This window comes from Ursus arctos, unplaced genomic scaffold (genome assembly GCF_023065955.2).
Source record: "Ursus arctos isolate Adak ecotype North America unplaced genomic scaffold, UrsArc2.0 scaffold_4, whole genome shotgun sequence".
Classification (NCBI taxonomy): domain Eukaryota; kingdom Metazoa; phylum Chordata; class Mammalia; order Carnivora; family Ursidae; genus Ursus; species Ursus arctos.
Window position 1 is genome coordinate 42,966,916 of NW_026623056.1, and position 22,743 is coordinate 42,989,658.

Here is a 22,743-nt window from a genome sequence, read left to right on the forward strand (position 1 = left end):
CAATATCTGGAATGGTTTGTCAGACAATGTTACAATAAATATCGTAAGTTTATGAACAGTTTAAAATCCTCTATAGAAATTTAAGTTGTAAATGCACTTGACTATAATAAATTTCCTACATTTACAAATTGAAGAAGATAGAAAATCAAAATAAAAGTTAAGAACTAGGCTTCTCAATTTTGAACTTTGATGCATTAATATCTTTAACAACTACTAAAGTAGCCCCTGAAATAATATTTTGTGTGTAGAGAGGTCATCCTCAAGAAGACCTCACACTGACATACAAATCAAGGTTTAAATCTTTGCAACATAATACGTGACAAAATTGGGTCAAATTCCTAAATGACAAAAATGTCCCCTCGAGATGGTACATGAGTTTTCTAGTTAACCACAGTCATCCCCACTGCTCCCCAACCCACCCCACCCCCCACATCACTTAGTCACTCATTTACCCTTACATTCCTGGTCCTTATAAAGGTATTTCCTATTTCAACCCATGCATCTAGAGAAGTGGTTCTCAACCAGGGGTAATATTGTCGTGCAAGGCCCAGCTGGAGACATTTTTAAAAAATATTCATGTATTTATTTATTGAGAGGGAGAGAGAGAAAGAGAGCATGCAAGCGAGGTGGGGGGGAAGGAGCAGAGGGAAAGAGAATGAGAGAATCCTCAAGGAGACTCCCCACTGAGCACAGAGTCCAACATGGGGCTCGATCCCAGGACCCTGACATCATGACCTGAGCCAAAACCAAGAGTTGGATTCTTAACCAACTGAGCCACCGAGGCACCCCTAGAGACATTTTTGCTACAACTATGGGTAGATGCTACTGGTATCTAATGGGTAGAGGCCAGGGATGCTGTGAAACATCCTACAATGTATAGAACAGTACCCAACGACAAAGAATTATCCAGCCTAAAATGTCAATAGTAGTAAAGGGCGAGAAATTCTGACCTAGAAGAAAATATCTATAATTCTTCAACATGGCCCAGAGGCTTTGTGATGACCTTTGTATGTTCTGGAGACTAATCCATTGACATTATATGGGTCACAAATATCTTTTTTTTTCATTGTTTATATAATTCTCTTTTTATCTAAGTTCTCAAATTTTAATGAGTTTCTCTTTCCTTTAAAATTTGCTTATTTCCTTCAAGGAATCGTTCCCTGTGTTGAAGTTAAAGATACTCTCTTGCTCCCTTTCTAAATATCCTGTATTTCACATTTATGTCTTCAATCCAACTGGAATTTATGTGTTGGAATTCAGAGATGTAATTTTGTTTCCATATGGATAACCCATAAATTCAAGAGCATTTACTGACTAGTTCATCTTTCTCCACTAATTGGTAACACCAATTTTTTCATATACTGAATTTCCAAATATACTCTCACCTGTTTCCAGACTTTCTATTTTCTATTTATTCCTGTGATGTCATTATCTTAAGCTACACTTTAAGAAACCACTATCTGATATCATGATTCCTTCCCCAGTCTTCTTTAAATTTACTTTTACGTATGATTTTCAGTATTAGCCCTCTCCTAATTTTATTCAAAATTGCATTGAGTTTAAAGATTGGGCAAAGATAACTAATTTTTCTCATTCATGAACATCATATCCTTACTTGGGGATTGTTCTATGACTTTCAGTAAAGTTTAACAATTTCTCCATAATGATAATGATAGACTTATTCCTGGATTTTATATATGGCTTATTTTTGAGGTTTTTGTTTTTCTAGTAACTTTTCTTTAGTTTGGATCTTGTTGTATAAGGCAAACTTGCTGAGCTGTCTTAATAGCTTGTCTGTAGATGCTCTTGGATTTTTTACTTTATCATATCACCTGCAACAGTTTCTTCTTCTGCAATACTTACTAATTTTTATCCAGCGTACTGGCTCTGATCTCTAGTACATTTTAGAAGAGTGAATGTCTTCATCTGGTCTTGACTTTAAAAGGCATTACCTCTGGAGCGCCTGGGTGGCTCAGTCCTTAAGCGTCTGCCTTTGGCTCAGGACGTGACCCCGGGGTCCTGGAATTGATCGAGCCCAGCATCGAGCTCCCTGCTCCGCTGGGAGCTTGCTTCTTCCTCTCCCATTGCCCCTGCTTGTGTTCCCTCTCTCGCTGGCTGTCTCTCTGTCAAATAAATAAATAAAATCTTTAAAAAAAAAAGCTAATGCTTCACATTTAAAGTTGACTTTTTTCTTCTTAGATTTTTGGCAGATACTTTCTATTAGGCTAAGAAAGTTTTATTTAACTAGTGGTTTTCTAAGTTTTTAACATCTTGAAGCCATTTATAAATAAAGCAGGTTTGTTCTTTAAGCATGCCCAGGCTTGAAGCGCTTGTTCTTATATTAGGAGATGCAGCTGGAAAGCCTTCCTCCATCTTTGAACCTGCCTCTTTTTCACTGCCAGCCTTGCTCAGCATCTTTCAGGGAAATCCATTTAGTTTAAATCCCCCTTTGATCAGAATACTGTTCAGTTTCCAGAGATTAGTCCATTCCCTCACAAAAAGATCGTAAGGGTCTTAAAAATTACCACCAATCATTTCACGGTTTGCAAGAAATAAAAATCCAAGTCAGAAGCCTGGCTATTAATTGTGGTCAACACAGAGCCAGGGATAAATCTCTCAAGATTCTTGAAAGGAAGAATGCACATGCCTCAACAATCTTTCCCTTCAAGGCCTTCTCTAACTCCCTGGTCAATATAGGAGTTAGTCTGGCAAAACTGCTAACAAAAATGTACTCCAAAGCTTCCAAGCGGCTGAAACAGCTGGAAGAGGATTTAAGTGGGCATTCCCACACATGTGAAGGAAGTACTTCCAGCAGGGAAAGAGAAGTGTCATCAACTGTGATGGGTAAACAAAGATTCAGCAAAACTCATCCAGGGCCTTATAAAAATGAAATGACATTTCTGTGTTGTTTCCCATCTTTTTCTTTATGGGAAAACACAAAATGTTGAGCAGTTGGTTTTTCCTTTGTTTCTTTCATTCTCTCCATGCCACAGTTACTGCGGCACACTTTATATTTTAGTCTTTTTTCTTCTTCACAACAATGAAGGGGAGAAATAATTCTTCATACTGCTTTCAAGCCAGGATGCATCAGCATTGTACCTAGGAAGAAAATGGCTAGGTTCTGGGACAGGTGGTTTCCCCCACCCCTAGTCAAAATACATGTGTTTTTGGAGGGTTTCTCAGCCAAAATACAATGCTTGGCTATTTCATCTTGAGTGCTATATATAACTTTCTGAAAATGTCAGAACATCTCATGCAGGCAGCATGGCTTGAGTGAACATCTATCTCCCTGGGTGGAACCAATTTACCTGTGAAGTCTGAAATCTTTTGGAGTGTCATTTAAACAGCCACAGGTTGCTTGCTGACTAACCAAGCATCTCAAAGCATGTATCTGAGCTTTCATTTTTCTTTTCCAATTGTAAAAAGCTATACATCTATCTTGTACTCTGAAAGTTAGACAGACATACCACAACATCCCTCACCCACAAATGTGGTCGCTGGGGTGGGGATGTGTGGGTGAGAAACACTCTTCTGAGGAAGCAAAGGACCCAATCTGCAGTAGGGTACAGTCAAATCCGATTTTCCAACCTATCTTTATTAAGAGCAGCTGGCTAATGATTTGCAGTGGGAAAGCAACATTTTTTATTTAAAAAGCAATCCTCTGTGGCCCTTCCCTTTGGGTTATTTTCTAAATTATTTTATGTATTTCCTTTCTCTGGTAAATGGAAAAAGATATTTGCCTCTCTGATTTTTCACTTTACTAACTTTATTAGTATCAGAAGTTAGGCCTAGATTGATAGTAAAATGAAAAGTGCTCCTCCACCCATTTTCTAACAAAAACAAAAATATATTAGATAAATTTCAAAACTTCAGTTATGTCAAAGAAAACGTGACTCTTCTGTTCTCTAGTAGTAGGTATAGTACATCAAAGGTCTCCCCCAAATCACATCATAAACACAAATACATTGTCAACCTCTTCCCACACATTCTCTTCTCCCACGAGACCTCCACACACCTACCACTTACCTCACATTTTATGCAGCTTTTTGGAAAACTGCTTGGTACACAAGCCAGTTTGGAGAACTGTAAAGCTGTGGTCAGTGATGTCACCTTTCTTGTTTTCCTCACAGCTGCTGAGTACAGTAGTACCTCGCTAGCCGCACTGCCAGCTGTGTCGTGCTGAGAAGTTCAAGATAATCCCCTTTATTTTGTTGATTTTAACAAGGAACCCCCAAATTTTATGCCACATGTAATGGGCTTGAAACAGATTAATCAGCGGGATGTGAATTTAGAATTCTTGTTTCGGAGGCAGAACAAATCCTTCCCAGTGAATTTTGGCTCATCCTCTGCCCTTCTCTTCCCCACCCCTTTCCTTTTCCAGCGCCGGAGTAACAGGGGGGAGTTAAAATACCTCAAGGTTTATAATATTGTTAAATCTAACACAGCAAATACAGAAACCTCTTGTTGGAAAGTTCATGATGTAAAGGGAACCTACGATAGCGACTATTTTTGCAACAGTGAAAACTTTCAGTTTTGAGAAGAAAAGTGAAAACATAGCAGTGGCCTAGCGCAGCCTTCAAGATTGCCCAACTTTCTTCCCCTTTAATTTTTTCAAGGCGACCCCGCTGACTCAGACGCCCGCGCGGCGGCCGCTTACTACCAGGCCCAAACCGCCCCCAGCCAGCTACCAGCCGCCGGGAGCGCTCGACGGAACCGCGCTCGGCCTCTCCTCCGCTAGGAGGCGTGCCCCGACGTGGAGGCAGAGCGCCACGCCCCCACGAGGGGGCGGGACTGCCTCCCAGCCACCTCCTCCCCAGAGGCGGGGAAGGAGTGCGGACCCGGCGTGACGTCGTCCGGAAAGCCCGACCTGGTTGGAGGGAATTTAGAAGAAACCAGGGCGGGAAGGAGGCGGAGTCTAGTTTCCCTGGTGACGGGTTTGCCCGGCGGTCGCCTGGTAACCGGTCGCGGCGGTCCTGGCTGCGGCAGCTCAGGCGGCAAAGGCCGCCGAGGTCTGTGGGCCGGAGCCCACGCCGGGCGCTTTCTTCCTGCTCTGTGATGGCGGCCGCGGCGGCAGTAGTCACGCCGTCAGGTTTAGAGGATGGAGTGTCTCGGTCCCGCGGCGAAGGGGCAGGGGAGGTGGTCGTGGAGCGGGGGCCCGGCGCGGCCTACCACATGTTCGTGGTGATGGAGGACCTGGTGGAGAAGCTGAAGCTGCTCCACTACGAGGAGGAACTCCTCCGGAAGAACAACCTGAAGCCCCCGTCCAGGTGGGTGCCCTCGTCCTCCAGCGCCTGGGTGCCGGCTGGACCCCGGGGAGATGCCTTCTCCGGCCTTCTGGGGAACCTTGAACGCGAGTTAGCGCTTGCCTCCATCTTCCTAGCCAGGAAAGGGCACTTCACCCCAAACTTGGCAACAGAGTCCGCGGAGCTCACAGAGTTTAGCTTTGGTATTTTTTAGAGAGAGTAAAGTTTCAGAATCGCTGAAAAGACCGGAAGTCGGCTTGTCTTGCTTAGTCTTTAAAGCACACACGCACTTCCACAAAACACAAACTGTTTTTTTTCTGATTATAAAAGTACCTGTTGTAGAAGACTCAGAAAAACACAAGAAAGTGTGTAGGAAATACTGGTATCATCCATAATCTCACCCCCAAAGATGAATACTGTTAACATTTTAGCTCTATTTCTAGTTTTTGTTTTCCTCTGCGAATAATTTGTCCCTACAACTGGTAACTAGGACCTTTCTTGACTTTATATGCAATTAGTAAACTTGTTGACTATTTCTCTGGTTTAAAAGATTTCTACCTTTGCAATAACAGTACTCCCAGAAACTAAGAAGTGGAAAAGACAAATGAAATGAAAACTATGGGAACTGTATCATTACAACCTAAAGTTCTGCCCTTGTGGTGAGGAAAGTCCATCGTATCCTGAAGTCAGTGCCATTAGTTGTTGAGGGTAATGCACAGCTAGCACTTTTTCTTGCAATCAGTGTAGCTTAATGACAGCTGGATAAATAAGTTAATACTGACATTTGTTTATTGTGTAAAACACAATTTAGATTAAAAATCTGTAATACTTTCTTTTAATGGCTATACCTTGGCTAAAATTATTTCCCTTGACAGTTTTGATTTCATTCCTTGCTCCCTTCCAATAACTTGAATTGTAAGATATGTAGGCTCTATGTAAATTGCCCATATAGCTAAGTCAGGCCATAATAGGAAAAAAGTTAGAGGAAAAAGTAGTGTTGCTTGATCTATGATAGAAATTTTGGGATTGGGAGTTATTACTTCAACGAGTCAATCAGCATAATATAAACAACCAACATCTTCTATGATAAAAATGCATTTTTGTCCCCAAGTATATCTTTCAAACTAAAAGAAAATGGCCTTAAGGTTCTAGTGGTATAACGTCTGTGCTGTTTCTTCAGGAGTTCAGCAGGATATTTTGAATCATGGATTTGCATGGCAATATCCTAATTTAATGGTTCCCAGCAGCAGCATCGCTTGGGAACTCAGGAGAAATGCAATGCCACAGGCCCTTTTCCAGGTATACTGCATCAGAAATTCTAGGGGTGGAGCCTAGATGTCTGTTTAACAGGCTTTTCCAGTGATTCTGATGCATGCTTAAGTTTTAGAACCATTGTCCTACATCTGGAGGATCTGTCAGTATCCAGTCCTCTGTTTTGGAGTTGGTATCAGCCTGTAAGGAAAAGATGAATTTTCAACAGTGGGTACTTTGAAAGCGTTGTGAATATATACCTGGAAGGACTCCTGACCCTTTTCTTCCCAGTTATCTGTTACCTTTCAGAACATTTGCACTACCCTGCAGGAAAAAGTTTGGGAAACATGAAAGATAGACTGCTGATTCTTACGAAAAATAGTTATAATAGCCATAAATAAAATTATAAACTGCACATAAAATTAATAACTGCACAGAAAACAAAGATCTTTGATCAAAATGACTTGAATATTGTTAGCAAGTTTTATTCTTAACCTATTTAAGTATAAATCATATTGATCTTCATAGGACTGTTTTTAGTAGGTTAGGAGATTTAGCAAAAGTCAGCAAGTGTTAGACTGTGGATGTGATACTCAGTGATTCTTAATCCTGACACCTTCAAACCACCTAGAAAGCTTTTGAAACGTACTTGTACTGGGGCTTTACTCTCAGAAGTTCTGATTTAATTCATAAGGGAAGAAGTAACGTTTGGTCCAGTAGTAATAGGTTGACGAGCTCCTCAGGTGCTTTAAATATGCAGCCAAGATGAGAACAACTGTTGAACATACCTGATAGGTTAGGAACAGTTGTAAAGATACCAGTGACATTGTAAAAATGCATAACAAATAATCATTAAAGTCTTTTTTTTAAACTCTGAAATTCTCTTAATTCCCAATTACCATTTTCAGGAGGTACTCTCTTATTCATGATTCCTGACATATGAATGATTTTGGCAAAAGTTGTACATGATCAGTTTTTTAACATGCCCTGCCTTTACTGGGTGTAAGATCTTTGATCTAATATCTTGTGTAAAATAGTAATTGCTCTAGTCCTGTTGGTTAAAAACTTTAATATGAGTGTTGTGGATTACCAGAAACTTCAGAGTGAATTATAAGTGCCTTTTGATTTTAAAGCCATTTTAAAAAGAAAAGTTCTTTAGCAACTTTGGACTTAGTCCCTTTAGTTACTATAGACTTGTTTGCAGTATTTCATATTCCATCCTCCCCACTTTGTTTTGAAACAGACACTACTTCGCACTGCCTACGAACCCTGGTGAACAGTTCTACATGTTTTGCACTCTTGCTGCTTGGTTGATTAACAAAGCAGGACGCCCCTTTGAGCAACCTCAAGAATATGATGACCCTAATGCAACTATATCTAACATATTATCTGAGCTTCGATCATTTGTAAGTGTAAACAACTCTCTCCTTGCAGAATGTTGTCAAGTTATGAATTTTAATATTGGTAATGCAATGTAGATGCTACCCATTTAGGTGAATTTTCTGTGAATAACTATGTCTATAACACATACATATATAAAATTCTATCTGGATTTTTTCAGATAAAACCTCAGAATGGTTCATATTATAGTATTAATGCTACTTCTAAAAATGTTTAATGTACCCTTTATAGCCCAAAGCAATAATATTTTTATTAATCTTGTTATGTCTTAGAGGTAAATTTATGGATACTTAACTTAGTTCTCCTTCTAAAAAATGCTGGTCGGAAGCTGGAACAGTGTATTTTGAAAGAGAGCTTTGATTTAATAGACCATGATAGCAGTTGTACTTTTCATTTCTGACTTTTCCTGGGGATAGGGAGTAAGAATTTTTGGCACACATGTTATTAACTTTTGACAAGTGGTTCTCTCTGTCCTTCCTATGGTTGTTTAACGGTAGGATACCAAGCTAATAGTTTTGCTGTTTTTCTTCGCCCTAACAGGATCAGTTACTTGTTCTGTCATGAGGTTATTGCCTTTCAATTTGATACCTTTGACAATAAAACATCTTCATTTTCCTTTGGTTTTTTTATGTATCAATGGATTGAAAAGATGGATTTCTAAGAAGCAATATAATTACAGTTATTTTATATCCTGTTTGAAATGTAGAGAAGTGATACATTTATTCAGCAGTACTTTGCTTAAAATATTTTGACATTTGGAATATAAATAACAAGTAATACCCTGTTTATCTTTTGTATTTCAGGGCAGAACCGCAGATTTTCCTCCTTCAAAATTAAAGTCAGGTTATGGAGAACATGTATGCTATGTTCTTGACTGTTTAGCAGAAGAAGCATTAAAATATATTGGTTTCACCTGGAAAAGGTAAAAATTACCCAACCTGGCAATAGTAATTTTATGTAAATAGCTTTTTCTCCATGGGTTCGGAGCTATGTAACTGAACTGACAAGAAGTATTTCCTCTTGACTATTCTAAACTGAAAATGCCACAGGTGATTGGAAATGTCTGCATAGACAAAATTGGAATAATCTGGTATATTCACAACCAGTTCTGATTTTATCATGCCCCGTCCCAGTGCAAATATATAATTATGAAAGGTTTAACTGTAACTGAATATCTTCAGTGTATGAAATTTTTTCAAGGTCTCTTTATTTATATACACAAAGGTACTATATACATAGGGGTAACTGATAGCTGTAGATTAAAGAAAAAAAATGGAAATTAATATAGTACTTTCAATGGGATTTTCTCTTTTGCTTATAGATACTGGGCCAGAATAATAGCCACCTGAAGAAGCCAGCTGACACTCTCTTAGGCATTGTTCATTGCTTCTTTCTCTGACCTGAGAGTGATTTGTTTATATTTCTATTATTGTATTTATCCATTGGTATTAAAAACATTTGTTTACAGGTCTGGCTTTCTTGCAAGAAACTATGAACTCTTAATATGTACTCTATGGCGGTTAGCATAGTACTCTGTATATCACAGATGCTCAGTAAATGTTGATCACATGGATAAGAGAATAAAATATTCAGAAGCTGTCAATTTATATAGGATATAGTTAGGAAATACATAAATTTGGTTCTTTGAAGATTAGAATTATTGACAGGTTAGGGATTATGGAAAGCATTATTTAGGTAAAACATGAGCAAGCAGTGGTTTGGGATGAGAAAAAATTTCTTTGGAAAGGTGTATATATTGTTCCCTGTTAATATCTTAACGTGTATTCAATTACATGCTCATGTAAATAATCAATTCCCTTATTAATAAGTATTGTAAAAAAATGTACTTGACTTAGGTCATCATCAGCATCAGCCTGAACCATATGAAATTACTGATACTCACCTATCATTGAACTAAAAAATGGCAATTTCATATGCTTCAACCTAAATATTACCAGGTAGTGCTATATATATGGAATAACTATTATGATTCACATTACTTCTTTGTTAGACTCCAAGAAAAGTTATGAGATGTGCTAAACCATCTGGCATTTTTAAGTATTACTAAATTTATTGCCTGATGTGTTTTGTATTCACCTGAAGCGATTAGTATCTCAACCAATATTCAGTTTTGTACTTCCTTTGTTTCTAGGAATATCTAATTCTTGACCATGTATTGTGATTTGGATAATTTATAAGGACCGTTAAAATATATGGGAAGAATAAGGGGGAAAATATTGGAAGTAGGTATCAGATAACATGTCAGCTATGTAATATGTAAATTACACAGAAATTACATATTTATAGATGATTATTTTACATATTAAATATGTCAAAGCAAATCCTAGAAGAACATTGCTTTTGAGATATTATCTAATTCTAATTAATTAAAATAGGAAATATATTCCTTAAGAATATTGATTTGGTTCTTAGTACTTTCTTTCCTTAATATTAAATGTTGATTTTTATATTTTGTTAATCTGTCTGAGGTATGGATTTTTAAATAAGTTTCTAGAAATAAACCTAAATACTTTCGGGTATTTTTAATATGGGAAATACATGTCATTAATCTTGTTGGAAAAATAGTTGTTCAATACTTAGTGTTAGGACCACTGATTAGACTTTGGAAGTAAGAAAGCTGGAACCCTTCTTATTCTATCAAAATAAATTTCAGACTGGTCAAAGATGTAAACGTGAAAAATGAAACTATAGGAGTACTAAAAGGTCAAAGGGGTGGGTCGTGTCATGTGAGGGAAAAGCCTTGTATATATGATGTTAAAGCTGCTAGGATCCATGCAAGGAAAGGTTGGCAAGTCTATGTAATAAGAATTGTAACAGTCCTGAATAGTCAAGATTATAAGTGATAAACTAGGAAAAATATTTTTAACACAAGTTAGGCAAAGCATTAATTTTCTTAATATACAAAAGGGCAAAGCCATAAATAGGCATTTCACTGAAAAAGAAACACCAATAACCAATTAAAACATGAAAAGTTTGGTTCACTTACTCTCTTGAAGAAATGCAATTAAAACAAGAGATTTTTCACTTATATGATTGGCAAAGATTAAAGTTTGTTTGCAGTTATTCGTGAACATACGGAAATGGAGTCACTGTTGATGGTGTAAATTAGGGTAGTCTTCTGGAAATTGGTTTTTGGTAACATACAGCAAAATAATAAAATGTACAAAGTTGTTGACCCAGCTATTGTATAAATTTTTTCTAAATGATGGACATAATGAATGTATAAGGATGATCTCTGTGTTACTGTTGAGTGAAAAAAGCTAGAAACCACCTCAATGTTTAGCCAGTTCTGGCACTGTTGTTCAATGGAGCACAGTGCAGGTGTCGGGGGGGGGGGGGGAGAAAGAGAAAAATGCATATGTACTTAAATGTGGTAAATTAGTAAGTGAAAAAGTATGTTATATAACAATATGAATTGTATCATCCCAATTGTGTGTATGTATTTTTTAAATTTGAAAATAAACATTTTTGCTTCTTTACATAGAAATTTTCAAAAAGAATACATCAAACATGTAATAGTGATTATGGAAGGGGGTTAAAAAAGGACAAGATCTGGTGTAGAGGGGATTCTTAAAATTCACATTATACCTTTTTGTCTTGCTAAGACTTTTTTTTAAATTCTCATCACGTACTAAGCCTTATTATTTTAGACCAACATACCCAGTGGAAGAATTAGAAGAAGAAACTGTCCCAGAAGATGATGCAGAATTAACATTAAATAAAGTGGATGAAGAATTTGTGGTATGTGTGCTGCTGAACTTTTTGTTTCTTTTTACCTTTGAATTCCTTTCCCTTCTCTTAATTTCCCCAGACTTCCATTTTCAGGAATATGTTTCATTTCATTGTGTCTAGAGAAGAAAGCTTTTAAGTAGAGTACCAAATAGTTGTTTAGACCTTTGGTTAAGTTAATGCTCGCGTTTTCTAATGATTGAAGTTTGAGTTATAGCAGAGGTTCTTAAACTGTAGACAGGAAATAGTGGACTGCTAGTTGTGTGAGTAAATACTTCATTAGCAACCATTCATGATTTGAAATAGGCCATAAATAATAAAGAACTTGGAAAAGAATAATAGGGCTTAGGATTAATATATTCTACTTCTTAAGAACACTGTTCATTTCTCAGGAACTCCTGTATGCTTCTAAAATTAGGGTAAGTACTACCCTTTAGGAATTTTAAAAAATACTTAAAAATACCAACGTTATTTAAATTGTTCGGCAGCATCTGGGCCTTTACCATATTTAACATTCTATTCATATTCTGAAACTAAATGATCAAGTCTCTATAACAGACTAAACTAGTAACATGGTAAAGAAAAAGAGCACTTTCTCAGAGCCAATGATCGATTGACCCTGTTGTTTTAGGAAGTATATCTATGATCTGAAATTGAAATAGCAGGGAAAAAACCCTTTTTTAAAGTGTATTTTATTGTCATAAACCAATTACATTTTCCAAGTGAATTTTTAAATCATTAGATAAGGGGCACCTGGGTGGCTCAGTCTGTTAAGCATCTGCCTTCGGCTCAGGTCATGACCTTGGGGTCCTGGGATCGAGTTCTGCATCGGGCTTTTTGCTCAACCGGGAGCCTGCTTCTCTCTCTCCCTCTGCTGCTCCCCCTGCTTATACTCTCTATCTCTCTCAAATAAATAAATAAAATCTTTAAAAAGTAAATAAATAAATCATTAGATAATAAGTATATTCTGTATTTCAGCTTAATTTATTAAGCTATTATATGCTACAAAGAATCACTTCTTGTTTTCCAGAAAATGCTGAAACTAACCATTAAATAAATTAGACTATCCAAATAGTAGAATATTATGTAGCTATTAAAATTGTTTACAAAGTAATGTTAGTGATATGGGGATGATAATTTCTGCTGTATGCATAAACCCAAGTATATAAAATATACAAAAAAGAAAAGATAATAATATGTTAACATTAGTTGTATATGGGTAGAAAGATTATGGGTGATTATTCCTTTTTTTTTTTTTTTTTTTAAGATTTTATTTATTTATTGGAGAGTGAGTGAGAGAGAGCACAAGCGGAAGAGGGAGCAACAGACTCCCCACTGAACAGGAAGCCTGACTCGGGGCTCGATCCCAGTACTCTGGGATTATGACCTGAGCCGAAGGCAGACACTCAACTGACTGAGCCACCCAGGTGCCCCGATTATTTCCTTTTCTATGCTTCTTTGTATTGTCAAAGTTTTTAACATGTATTTTGTCAGCAGTATGAATATTTTAAACCATAAATAGAAAAAAGCTGATTCTGTTATTTACAGAAGGAAAAAGACCATTGTAAAACTAACGACTTTAAAAGATATCTTTTAAAAAAATATGATACATTTTAAAAGTTAAAGTAAATATATATATTCATTCATTCTGCATGTGTTTTACTGAGTACCTGTTGGGCAGGACCCTGGTGGAACTGCATGACAAAAGCTCTGAGGCAGGAAGGAGCTTAATTTGATCAAGGAACAGAGAGAAGACCACTGGGGCCAGATTTCCTAAGTAAGGCGGGTGTATGCATGTGTGTAGTTTATGATTCACAGGAAAGATAGACCAGGTCCAGATCATTGTGGCCATTTTAAGGAGTATCGACTTTATTCTTTGTGTAATAGATCTTTCCATTCAGGCTCAAGAAATGTTAAGTTCTCACATATTTCCATTTGTTGACCTCATTTATTTTACTCAGGTATTTTCCTCATCTTCTCTTTTAAGTAACTATTTATTAGTTAATGGTTTATCGACAGAAACCTGGTCCTAGCGCATCAACGTTTAGCTTCAGAGACATAACTCAAAACTGCCAGTCAGCGGAAAAAAAGTACAAAAACCTACTAGTCAGAAAGAAGACTGTATAGGGATGGAAACCAATTTTGCACTTTTTTTGTATCTCCATGTTACTAGTGCAAAGTGGGTGTTCATTAAATATCAAAATCAGCTGTCAGCAAATTGCTGTGTAACTTTTAGAAATTATAGCTAATTTTTTTCTAAGAACCCTCTAAAGTTCAAAGCAGCAGCATTAGGTTTGTAAATTAGAGAAACAAACTAGAAAGCAGCCTCTTTGCACATTTCTTCCCAACTGTAAGGTAAAGACCTTCTATTATCATTAGACCAAACTGAAGGTCTTCCTCAGGGGGTTGTCACTAAGGCTGCTGGTTCCCTTATGTCGAGTCTCTTGAATTTTTTCCTTTTCTTTCTTTCTTGTTATCATCATGTTGTTCCAAGTAGCCCTCTGTTACCTCTCCCATCCCTCTTGCTAAGGAGATGGGTGCCAAAAAGCGTTTGAATGGTGACATGTTACATTATTTTGTTGCCAGAGTTTGTGTGGTGGCTCAAGGGTGGAAAAAATTATTTCTGACAGAGTAAAGTTCTGCTATAATCACCTAGAAATTAGAATCCTTCCGATTTAGACTTATCATAGGACACATTGATAACTGTTTAAAAGAAAAGATAAAAGAAGTATTGGTCACAAAACAATATTTTCACAGGCTGCATATAATCATATACTTAGTAATTGGCAGTTAGAGAATTAAGAGAGTGCCTAGTACCTGTTAGATGAAGAAATGGTAGGAAATTGTTGAGTGTCTTCTATATTACTGAAATCAGAATCCTCTTAGTTTATTTTAAAACTTTTTTCTAAGTCTGTTTATATTTGAATTCCTTTTGAATGCTGTGTTAGTAATATTTAGTAACTTAAATCCTTTTTTCCACTGCCTGCTATTAAAGCCTTTTACCTATTAGCATTTAACCCTGTACTAATTCAACAAGTATTTATTGATTCCCTATGTAAACAGACTGATTAGGTTATTGTAAAAGCATAATAAACCTGTCTCTTCTCCCATGGGCATTGAGTCATTGGCATTTCAATCATTTATTCTGGTTGTTAAGTAGGTCATCATCAGTGCAAACACAGAATAAACTGAGCTGAATCTCAAAGGTGTGCATCTGCATTTATGGTTAGGATTTAAGATGTAAACAGTCACATCAATTTTGTCTACACCTCTGTGCTCCACTGCCCCTCCTCCTTGAAAAAGTAATGTAAAAAAAATGTAAACATAAAAAAAGTAAATGTCACTTGAGTGTATTTATACTCTGCATTTATATTTCTTCATATTTTAATAAATCTTTCCAATTCCCCAAAGATTAACATAGTTCTCATAGCTTACCTTAGTGTCCCCACCCGCAGAGTTCCAGAGTAGTTGTGGGATGGGACCTTAGAGTCTGCATCCTGACAAGCTCCCAGCTGATGCTGATGCTACAGGTCTCAGAACCCCGTGTGGAGAACCACTGTTTGACATCCTTCTTAGTGCTTGAAGATAAGCACTAGCTTTGAAATCTCCCACTGCAGCTTTGTAGAACTGTACATGTGGAAGTGTCCACCAAATAACACACGCTTACTGGTTGTTGTTTTTTCTTTGAGGACCAAGTTCCATTCACGGTCTTACCATGTCCTTAAGTCTTTTGTTAAATTTGTTTCACCCACTATGTCGCTTGTCACCACGAACACCTTTGAAGAGAAAGGGGAACTATTTTTTTTTGTTCCACGTGCTTTAGAACCTGCTAAGACTCCATTTTTGCTGTATATTGCGAAAGGTATTGCCTCTCAAAGGGTCACTTCTGACACTACCCCCCCCGCATACCAGTTGGCCCAGGGATCAGGACCAGCTTGGAATCTACCCAAAATATCCCTTAAGATAGTTAATATCTAAGATACAAGGTTAGTATCTTAAATATATATTTCATATCTTTAAATAGATTTAATATTTTAATATCTTTAAATAGTTTTAGGGGCCATGGGCCAAGCAGTACTAATGACTCATCTTATTAATTTATTAAACTTGAGCATATAAGAGATGAGATGTCAAAAATATGCATTAATGGAATTGGTCCCTGGAGCAGGTGAAAATATTCTGTGTCTGTCAACCTCATTTTTGTCCATTTTAGTCATGTTCTCAAAATTGCAATTAACTCCTTCCATTATCTGTCTCTTTCAGATATGCCACTTTACAGTGTTTCTTATTTTATTCTTATGTTTATTTATCCCTAATTTTACAGCAGTGGCCCTTCCTTCTCCTGTTTTTTTGTTTTGTTTTGTTTTTTCAGTGACTATAAAAAGGCCGTATTTTAAAAGGTACCATCAAAACCTCAAAAAACAGATGAGCTGCTAATAACATTATGCCCTACTTTATGCACACCACTAGGCTTTTAAATCCCCTTTCCTGCATTAGTCTTTGTGTTGAGCTTAGTACATATTACATGTAAAAACTGGAAATACATTCTTTAAATTATAACTTTTTATAATTATTAACTTTTAAAACTCTTTCTTTCTAAGGAAGAGGAGACAGACAATGAAGAAAACTTTATTGATCTCAACGTCTTAAAGTCCCAGACATATCGCTTGGTAAGTTACATGGGATACACACAGGACCAACAAGCGATCAGTGCACTTGTTCTGCTGGAAATTGAAACAAGTAGAAACCATTGTTTGCCATTGTTTTGTGTGTCATGTGAAAAGTAGCTCTCAAAAAAGTGTTTCCTGTATATAAAATGTTGTAATTATAGCAAATAATAAAGATCCAGAGGGCCAAATGGGGCAGCCTCCGATCTGCACCGTGGAAAATCAACACAGTGTTTCTCATGTAAGCTGAAAATAATTTGTCGTTTTTTATTGTAGAAAGATATTATTTGGTTTCAAGTTATTTTCCGTTATAATTGGCTAGTATTGAATAGTCTTGATTACAGGAAAATATTTAATTGGTAATTCTTTGAAATAAATGGATTATTTTAAGACTGGTGTATGGATAGGTAGTCAGACATTGCTTTAAGTCAATGTTTTCTCTTTTTTTTTATATTTTAGTACCTTTATTTTTTTTAATTTTTTTAAAATAATTTTTATTTTGTTATATTAGTCACCATACAGTACATCCCCAGTTTTTGATGCAATGTTCCATGATTCATTATTTGCATATAACACCCAGTGCACCATGCAATATGTGCCCTCCTTAATACCCATCACCGGCCTATCCCAATCCCCCATCCCCCTCCCCTCTGAAGCCCTCAGTTTGTTTCCCAGAGTCCACAGTCTCTCATGGTTCATTCCCCCTTCTGTTTACCCCCCCTTCATTCTTCCCTTCCTTCTCCTACCAATCTTCCTATTTCTTATGTTCCATAAATGAGTGAAACCATATGATAATTGTCTTTCTCTGCTTGACTTATTTCACTTAGCATAATCTCCTCCAGTCCCGTCCATGTTGCTGCAAATGTTGTGTAATCGTTCTTTCTGATGGCTGAGTAATATTCCATTGTGTATATGGACCACATCTTCTTTATCCAGTCATCTGTTGAAGGGCATCTCGGCTCCTTCCACAATTTAGCTATTGTGGACAATGCTGCTATGAACATTGGGGTGCATATGGCCCTTCTCTTCACTAAGTCTGTATTTTTGGGGTAAATACTCAGTAGTGCAATTGCTGAATCATAGGGTAGCTTAATTTTTAACTTTTTAAGGGACCTCCACACTGTTTTCCAAAGTGACTGTACCAACTTGCATTCCCACCAACAGTGTAAGAGGGATCCCCTTTCTCCACATCCTCTCCAACATTTGTTGTTTCCTGCCTTGTCAATTTTTGCCATTCTAACTGGTGTAAGGTGGTATCTCAAGGTGGTTTTGATTTGAATTTCCTTGATGGCTAATGATTTTGAACATTTTTTCATGTGTCAGCCATTTGTATGTCTTCATTGAAAAACTGTCTGTTCATATTTTCTGTCCATTTTATATTTTGTTTATTTGTTTCTTGTGTATTGAGTTTGAGAAGTTCTTTGTAGATCTTGGATACTAGTCTTTTATCTGTAGTGTCATTTGCAAATATCTTCTCCCATTCCGTGGGCTGCCTCTTAGTTTTTTTGACTGTTTCCTTGGCTGTGCAGAAGCTTTTTATCTTGATGAAGTCCCACAAGTTCATTTTATCTTTTGTTTCTCTTGCCTTTGGAGATGTGTCATGAAAAAAGTTGCTGTGGCCGATGTCAAAGAGGTTGCAGCCTATGTTCTCCTCTAGGATTTTGATGGATTCCTGTCTCACATCGAGGTCTTTCAACCATTTGGAGTTTATCTTTGTGTGAGAGAGTGGTCAAGTTTCATTCTTTTGCATATAGCTGTCCAATTTTCCCAGCACCATTTATTGAAGAGACTGTCTTTTTTCCACTGGATGTTTTTTCCTGCTTTGTCAAAGATTAGTTGCCCAAAGAGCCTAGGGTCCATTTCTGGGTTCTCTATTCTGTTCCATTGGTCTATGTGTCTGTTTTTGTGCCAGTACCATGCTGTCTTGGTGATCACAGCTTTGTAGTATAGCTTGAAATCCGGCAATGTGATGCCCCCAGCTTTGTTTTTCCTTTTCAACAATTCCTTGGCAATTCGGGGCCTTTTCTGGTTCCACACAAATTTAAGGGCTGTTTGTTCCAGTTCTTTGAAAAATGTCATTGGTATTTTAATCGGGAGTTGTTTTCTCTGTTTTAATTAGGAAATAAATCTAGTCTATAAACGAGAACCCACTCAATGAGATACTTCAAAAATACATATGGGATTTTTGTATTTTCCTGTATGTATATTCCAATAAAGTGATACCTATTGCTTGCTCAAAACGGTATATATAGAATATAATATTCTCATTTGCCCTTTATTTTTCTTGTCTAAATTCTACAAACACGTTTGGATATAGCTTTGGGCACATATCATGAAGACTTCCGTGGCCATCCCATCCCAGGATAATCTCTTCATTTATCATTTACTACCTTAGTGATGTTAGTCAGCATTATTTGTTGTTGTTAATGGTACGTTTGTTGTTTTCTGCCCAATTTGAGGTGCAATAAAACATAACGAGTAACATTGTAGCTAACTTGCCTGAATGTGTGAGTTGACTTTAAAACATTTAATACTTACTAGATGTCTGATCTTGGGCAGGTTTCCAAAAATGCCTGTGCCTTATCTTCCTCATCTGTAAAATGAGGATAAAAATGTTACCTTTTTACAGGGTTTTTAAAGATTATAAGAGTTACTACATATAAAGCATTTATAATGATATCTGGCACATAGAAAGTGCTCAGTAAGTGTTGGCAAAAACCAAAATCACATCTTCCCACATTACCCTTCTCAAATCTGACTTGTATAAGCTCCTTGATTATAGGAGATAACTGTCATGTTTTACTTTCTCCATAGCGTAACACGGAAGATGCCCAATGAATGAATGTATTGTTATTGCTCAATTGAAAATTGAGAATATACTATAATCTGATACAGTATATCAGAATAATGTGTTAACATTTTAATCCAAACAAATAAACTCCAGTTGTAACAGTACATTTGCAAATCACTCTGTAGTTTTCAAAGTACAATTGACCCTTGAACAACATGGGTTTGAACTGCACAGGTGCACTTACACGTGGATTTTTTTCCCCCAATAAATACAGTACAATACTTGGAATGTATTTTCCTTTTGATTTTTTTCAGTAACATTTTCCTTTTGTCTTTATTGTAAGAATATAGTATATAATACATATAGCATGCAAAATATGTGTTAATTAGTAAGGCTTCCAGTTAACGGTAGGCTATTAGAAGTTAAGTTTTTGGACGGCACCTGGGTGTATCGGTTGAGCATCTGACTCGAGTTTGGCTCAGGTCATGATCTCGGGGTCATGAGATCAAGCTCTGCGTTGGGCTCTGTGCTTAGTGGGGAGTCTTCTTAAGATTCACTCTCTCCTTTCTCCTCTGTCCCCCCATGCGTGCGCGCGCGCACACACACACACTCTCAAAAAAATTTTTTTTTAGTTTAAAAAAATAAGTTAAATTTTGGGGGAGTCAAAATTTAATGATGGATTTCACCATTTGACTGATCCAGGTTTTTGGTTATTGGGGGTCTGCACCCCAAACTCCCGCATTGCTCAAGCGTCAATTGTACTTTAAAACACATCCTTTACTGACCTTGTGAAGTATTTGGGTAGATGTTGTTATTTCCCTTTTACAGATACAAAAACTGAAATTTATAACCTTGGGACAGTATACTCTTTTTAAAAATTTAGTAAAACTACAATAGCTGAATTCGAATTGTTTACTCTGAACTCCCAAGTCTATTGCTTTTTTAACCCTTTCCCTCATATAAGAGTTCAGCAGGGTAGGTATGGTTTGATTCCGACATTAAGCAAGGACACTCTGGTGTTCAGTGTTCCTGTATGTGTTGAAGATGACAGCAAAGTTCTCCTAAAGTGTAAGGGAAGAAAATAAAAGAGATGAATATACAGTTATTCTCAGAACAAAACTGTGATTTGTGTTATGTATTCTTCCATTGACGGTGTAAATAGATACCTCTGAAGGCCAGCTGGGATTCCCTCCAGACAATGTAGTTTGAGAATTGGGAAGGACTTAAAGTGATTTAATTTGCCTCTACCACTACTCTTAGGTTCCTGTAGGTCTGATTTCAATTTTTCACCTTAACTGAACTATGTAAGTTTTTCCCTACCTGTGCCTTTATAAATTATCTAGGTATTAGATCCTTTGGACAAAGATTATATAACATAAACCCCTTTGAGCTAAGACTATATATGGTTGCATTTTCACAAGAGGAAGAAGTCTGAACACCAGGTGTTTGTGGATGGTCAGCCATGAAGTACTAATGAGGCAGAAAACCCTTTCATATTTTAAAAAATCTGGCAGGCTTATGATGTTGCCCACTAAAGCCATCTGCCTGAGACAGCTGTATCTGACTCTAGCTTATGATGGCTTAGGCTGCTCTTTCCCCAAGACAGAACTGCTATATAGGTTAGTAACATAGATTTAAGATTTTATGTTTCATACAGCAGGTGGACTCACAATGCAGAGGAAATATTATTTTAGCAAAGTTGCATGCAATTTTTGCACTAGAACAAAAATGATACATACTATCTAGGAGATTGATATATGACATGTAGATGTGACTGTGCCACCCCAGCCATTTATGGATTACAGCCACCCGTCTCTACCTGTGGTTTTGAAACAACAGATGCTGCTCCAGTCATTCTCTATTCTCTCACCTGGCTTTATTTTTCTTCACAGACACTGGCAATGTATTAATTTCTATCTGTTGTCTATCTCAATCACTAGAATGCACTCTCCTCTAGAGAGGGAGCTTTCTTCAGTACTTTTTCACCTGTTTCTGGTGTGTAGAAAGTGCTCAGTATTGAATAATACTGAATGAATACATGCTTGAATGAATGCTATTTTATATCTGTAATTTTATAGGCAAGATATAGTTTAATCTTCATAGAGAAAAGAATTTCTCAACAATAATTATGACCTCTTCTATGTACCAAGTAGGATGATGCAGGGAGGAATCTACTTATATTCCTTTCTTTCATTAAATAAAGTGATGTCTAGATCCTAAAAAGTGTGCTTGCTCTTAAGTATCGTGATGATGCAAGAAGATGAGCACGCACAGCATTTTCTTGAGATTTGTGGTAAACAGAGCGAGAGAGAATGTGCATGGAAAAGGCACGCTGCAGATTACGTTCTCTGAAAGTGGACAGTGAGACCAGAGTTTGGGGTGCAAGATGTTCATTGTGAAAGGAAGGGGGAAGAAATTGGGCTGAGGGAGAAGTCCAGCTGTGATTCAGGCCTGACAAAGCTTTGAGCAACCTGCTGAAGAGCTCTGAAGAAGTGTTGACTGCTTGGCTCAGTCACTGGAGGCAGGCTGCCCTGGGGAGGACATACTGCCAGGTGGAGGTGGCCTCCGCAGGTAAGACGGCCTGAGGTAGCCAACAGCAGGAAGCTGTCTGCTGGCCACATTGCCTGCAGCGAGGCAGCAGGTCTTTCCCTGGAAGGACACCTGGTGGTCCATCTTCCTGACTACCACAATGTATTTGAATCCTATAACTGCTAATTTGAAGAATTTGTAAAGAGCTACCAGGTGGCCACTGACTAAACTTTGAAGTGTCTGCCTACTCGGATCATGACAGAGCAGTAGTGTTTCATGAACACTGAAAATGGCGTTCTAAGAAAATGGTTCTTCCAGTCAATGTTGAAAGCTTGCAGGGATGAAATCGGTTTGTTTTGGAAGTAGTTGTTTTTCAGAACATTTACTTACTCTGAGGTTTAAAAAGTATATTTTAATATCCTTTTATTGTGTGACTTCACCCTCTAATTCTCGTACTGCAATTATGGTTTTGCCAAATATTATATTTTCAAGAAAATAACTTTTGCAGTTAGTGAGGGATTGCTTTATCTTCTGAAATTTTATTTGTAGGTTAGTTATTTGAATTTTGATAGAGCTTTTCTTAGAAGGAAAAAAAATGGATATATATTAGTCTTCAAGGCTAGCCCACAAAATTCCACATTTTCTCTGTCCCTCTGATTCCTGAATATTCTCGAAATCCGAAATTTAGCCAAAGACTCCTTCAGAATGGTCATGGGGGAAGACACTGGTGCTGCATTAAAGCTCTCACAGTTGGGCAGAGCTCCTGATGGGTAGGGGCACAATAGAATTTCAGAGATGTTGAGGGGTGGGAGCAGGAAAGGAAGGCGCTGGTGGTGAGGTGTTATGCAGGTGTTCAGGCCATTTCTGGTTCTGTCTTGAGTCTGTTAATTGGAAACTGCCTGCATGGTTGTGGCAGCTACACTGTAATTACAAGTGGTCTTTGTAGCTCCCTCCATTCTGAAGCTCAGTAGAATCATAGTGGCAGTGTTGTGGCAGCATAACGCAGATGTGTCATTCTCCTCCCCCCGTGGAAAAAAGATGGGAGGGAAGCTATGCGCTGAGTTCTATTTTTAAATGTCCATCACTTCATTTCAAAACATTTTTTCAAACA

General features: G+C 37.4%; 1 protein-coding gene and 1 long non-coding RNA gene across 3 annotated transcripts in view; one reads left to right on the forward strand and one right to left on the reverse strand.

Moving 5' to 3' along the window:
* The window catches only part of LOC125281457 (uncharacterized), a 68,682-nt gene extending 63,182 nt beyond the window's left edge, over window positions 1–5,500 (reverse strand). Inside the window, exons 1-2 of the long non-coding RNA XR_008957379.1 lie at window positions 4,027–5,500; window positions 1,953–2,123 (exon numbers count right to left, since the gene is read on the reverse strand). This is a non-coding gene — a long non-coding RNA (uncharacterized LOC125281457). The remainder of the gene's footprint in view (window positions 1–1,952; window positions 2,124–4,026) is intronic.
* Window positions 4,812–22,743, forward strand: part of IFT57 (intraflagellar transport 57) — a 57,036-nt gene continuing 39,104 nt past the window's right edge. The window contains exons 1-5 of one of the 2 annotated variants that reach the window (XM_026492814.4): window positions 4,812–5,267; window positions 7,738–7,900; window positions 8,699–8,817; window positions 11,567–11,657; window positions 16,247–16,315. In XM_026492814.4, coding sequence (XP_026348599.1) covers window positions 5,056–5,267; window positions 7,738–7,900; window positions 8,699–8,817; window positions 11,567–11,657; window positions 16,247–16,315 — 654 coding nt within the window. In that variant the 5' untranslated portion in view covers window positions 4,812–5,055. The remainder of the gene's footprint in view (window positions 5,268–7,737; window positions 7,901–8,698; window positions 8,818–11,566; window positions 11,658–16,246; window positions 16,316–22,743) is intronic. The other variant, XR_007188655.2, reaches the window with a different exon arrangement.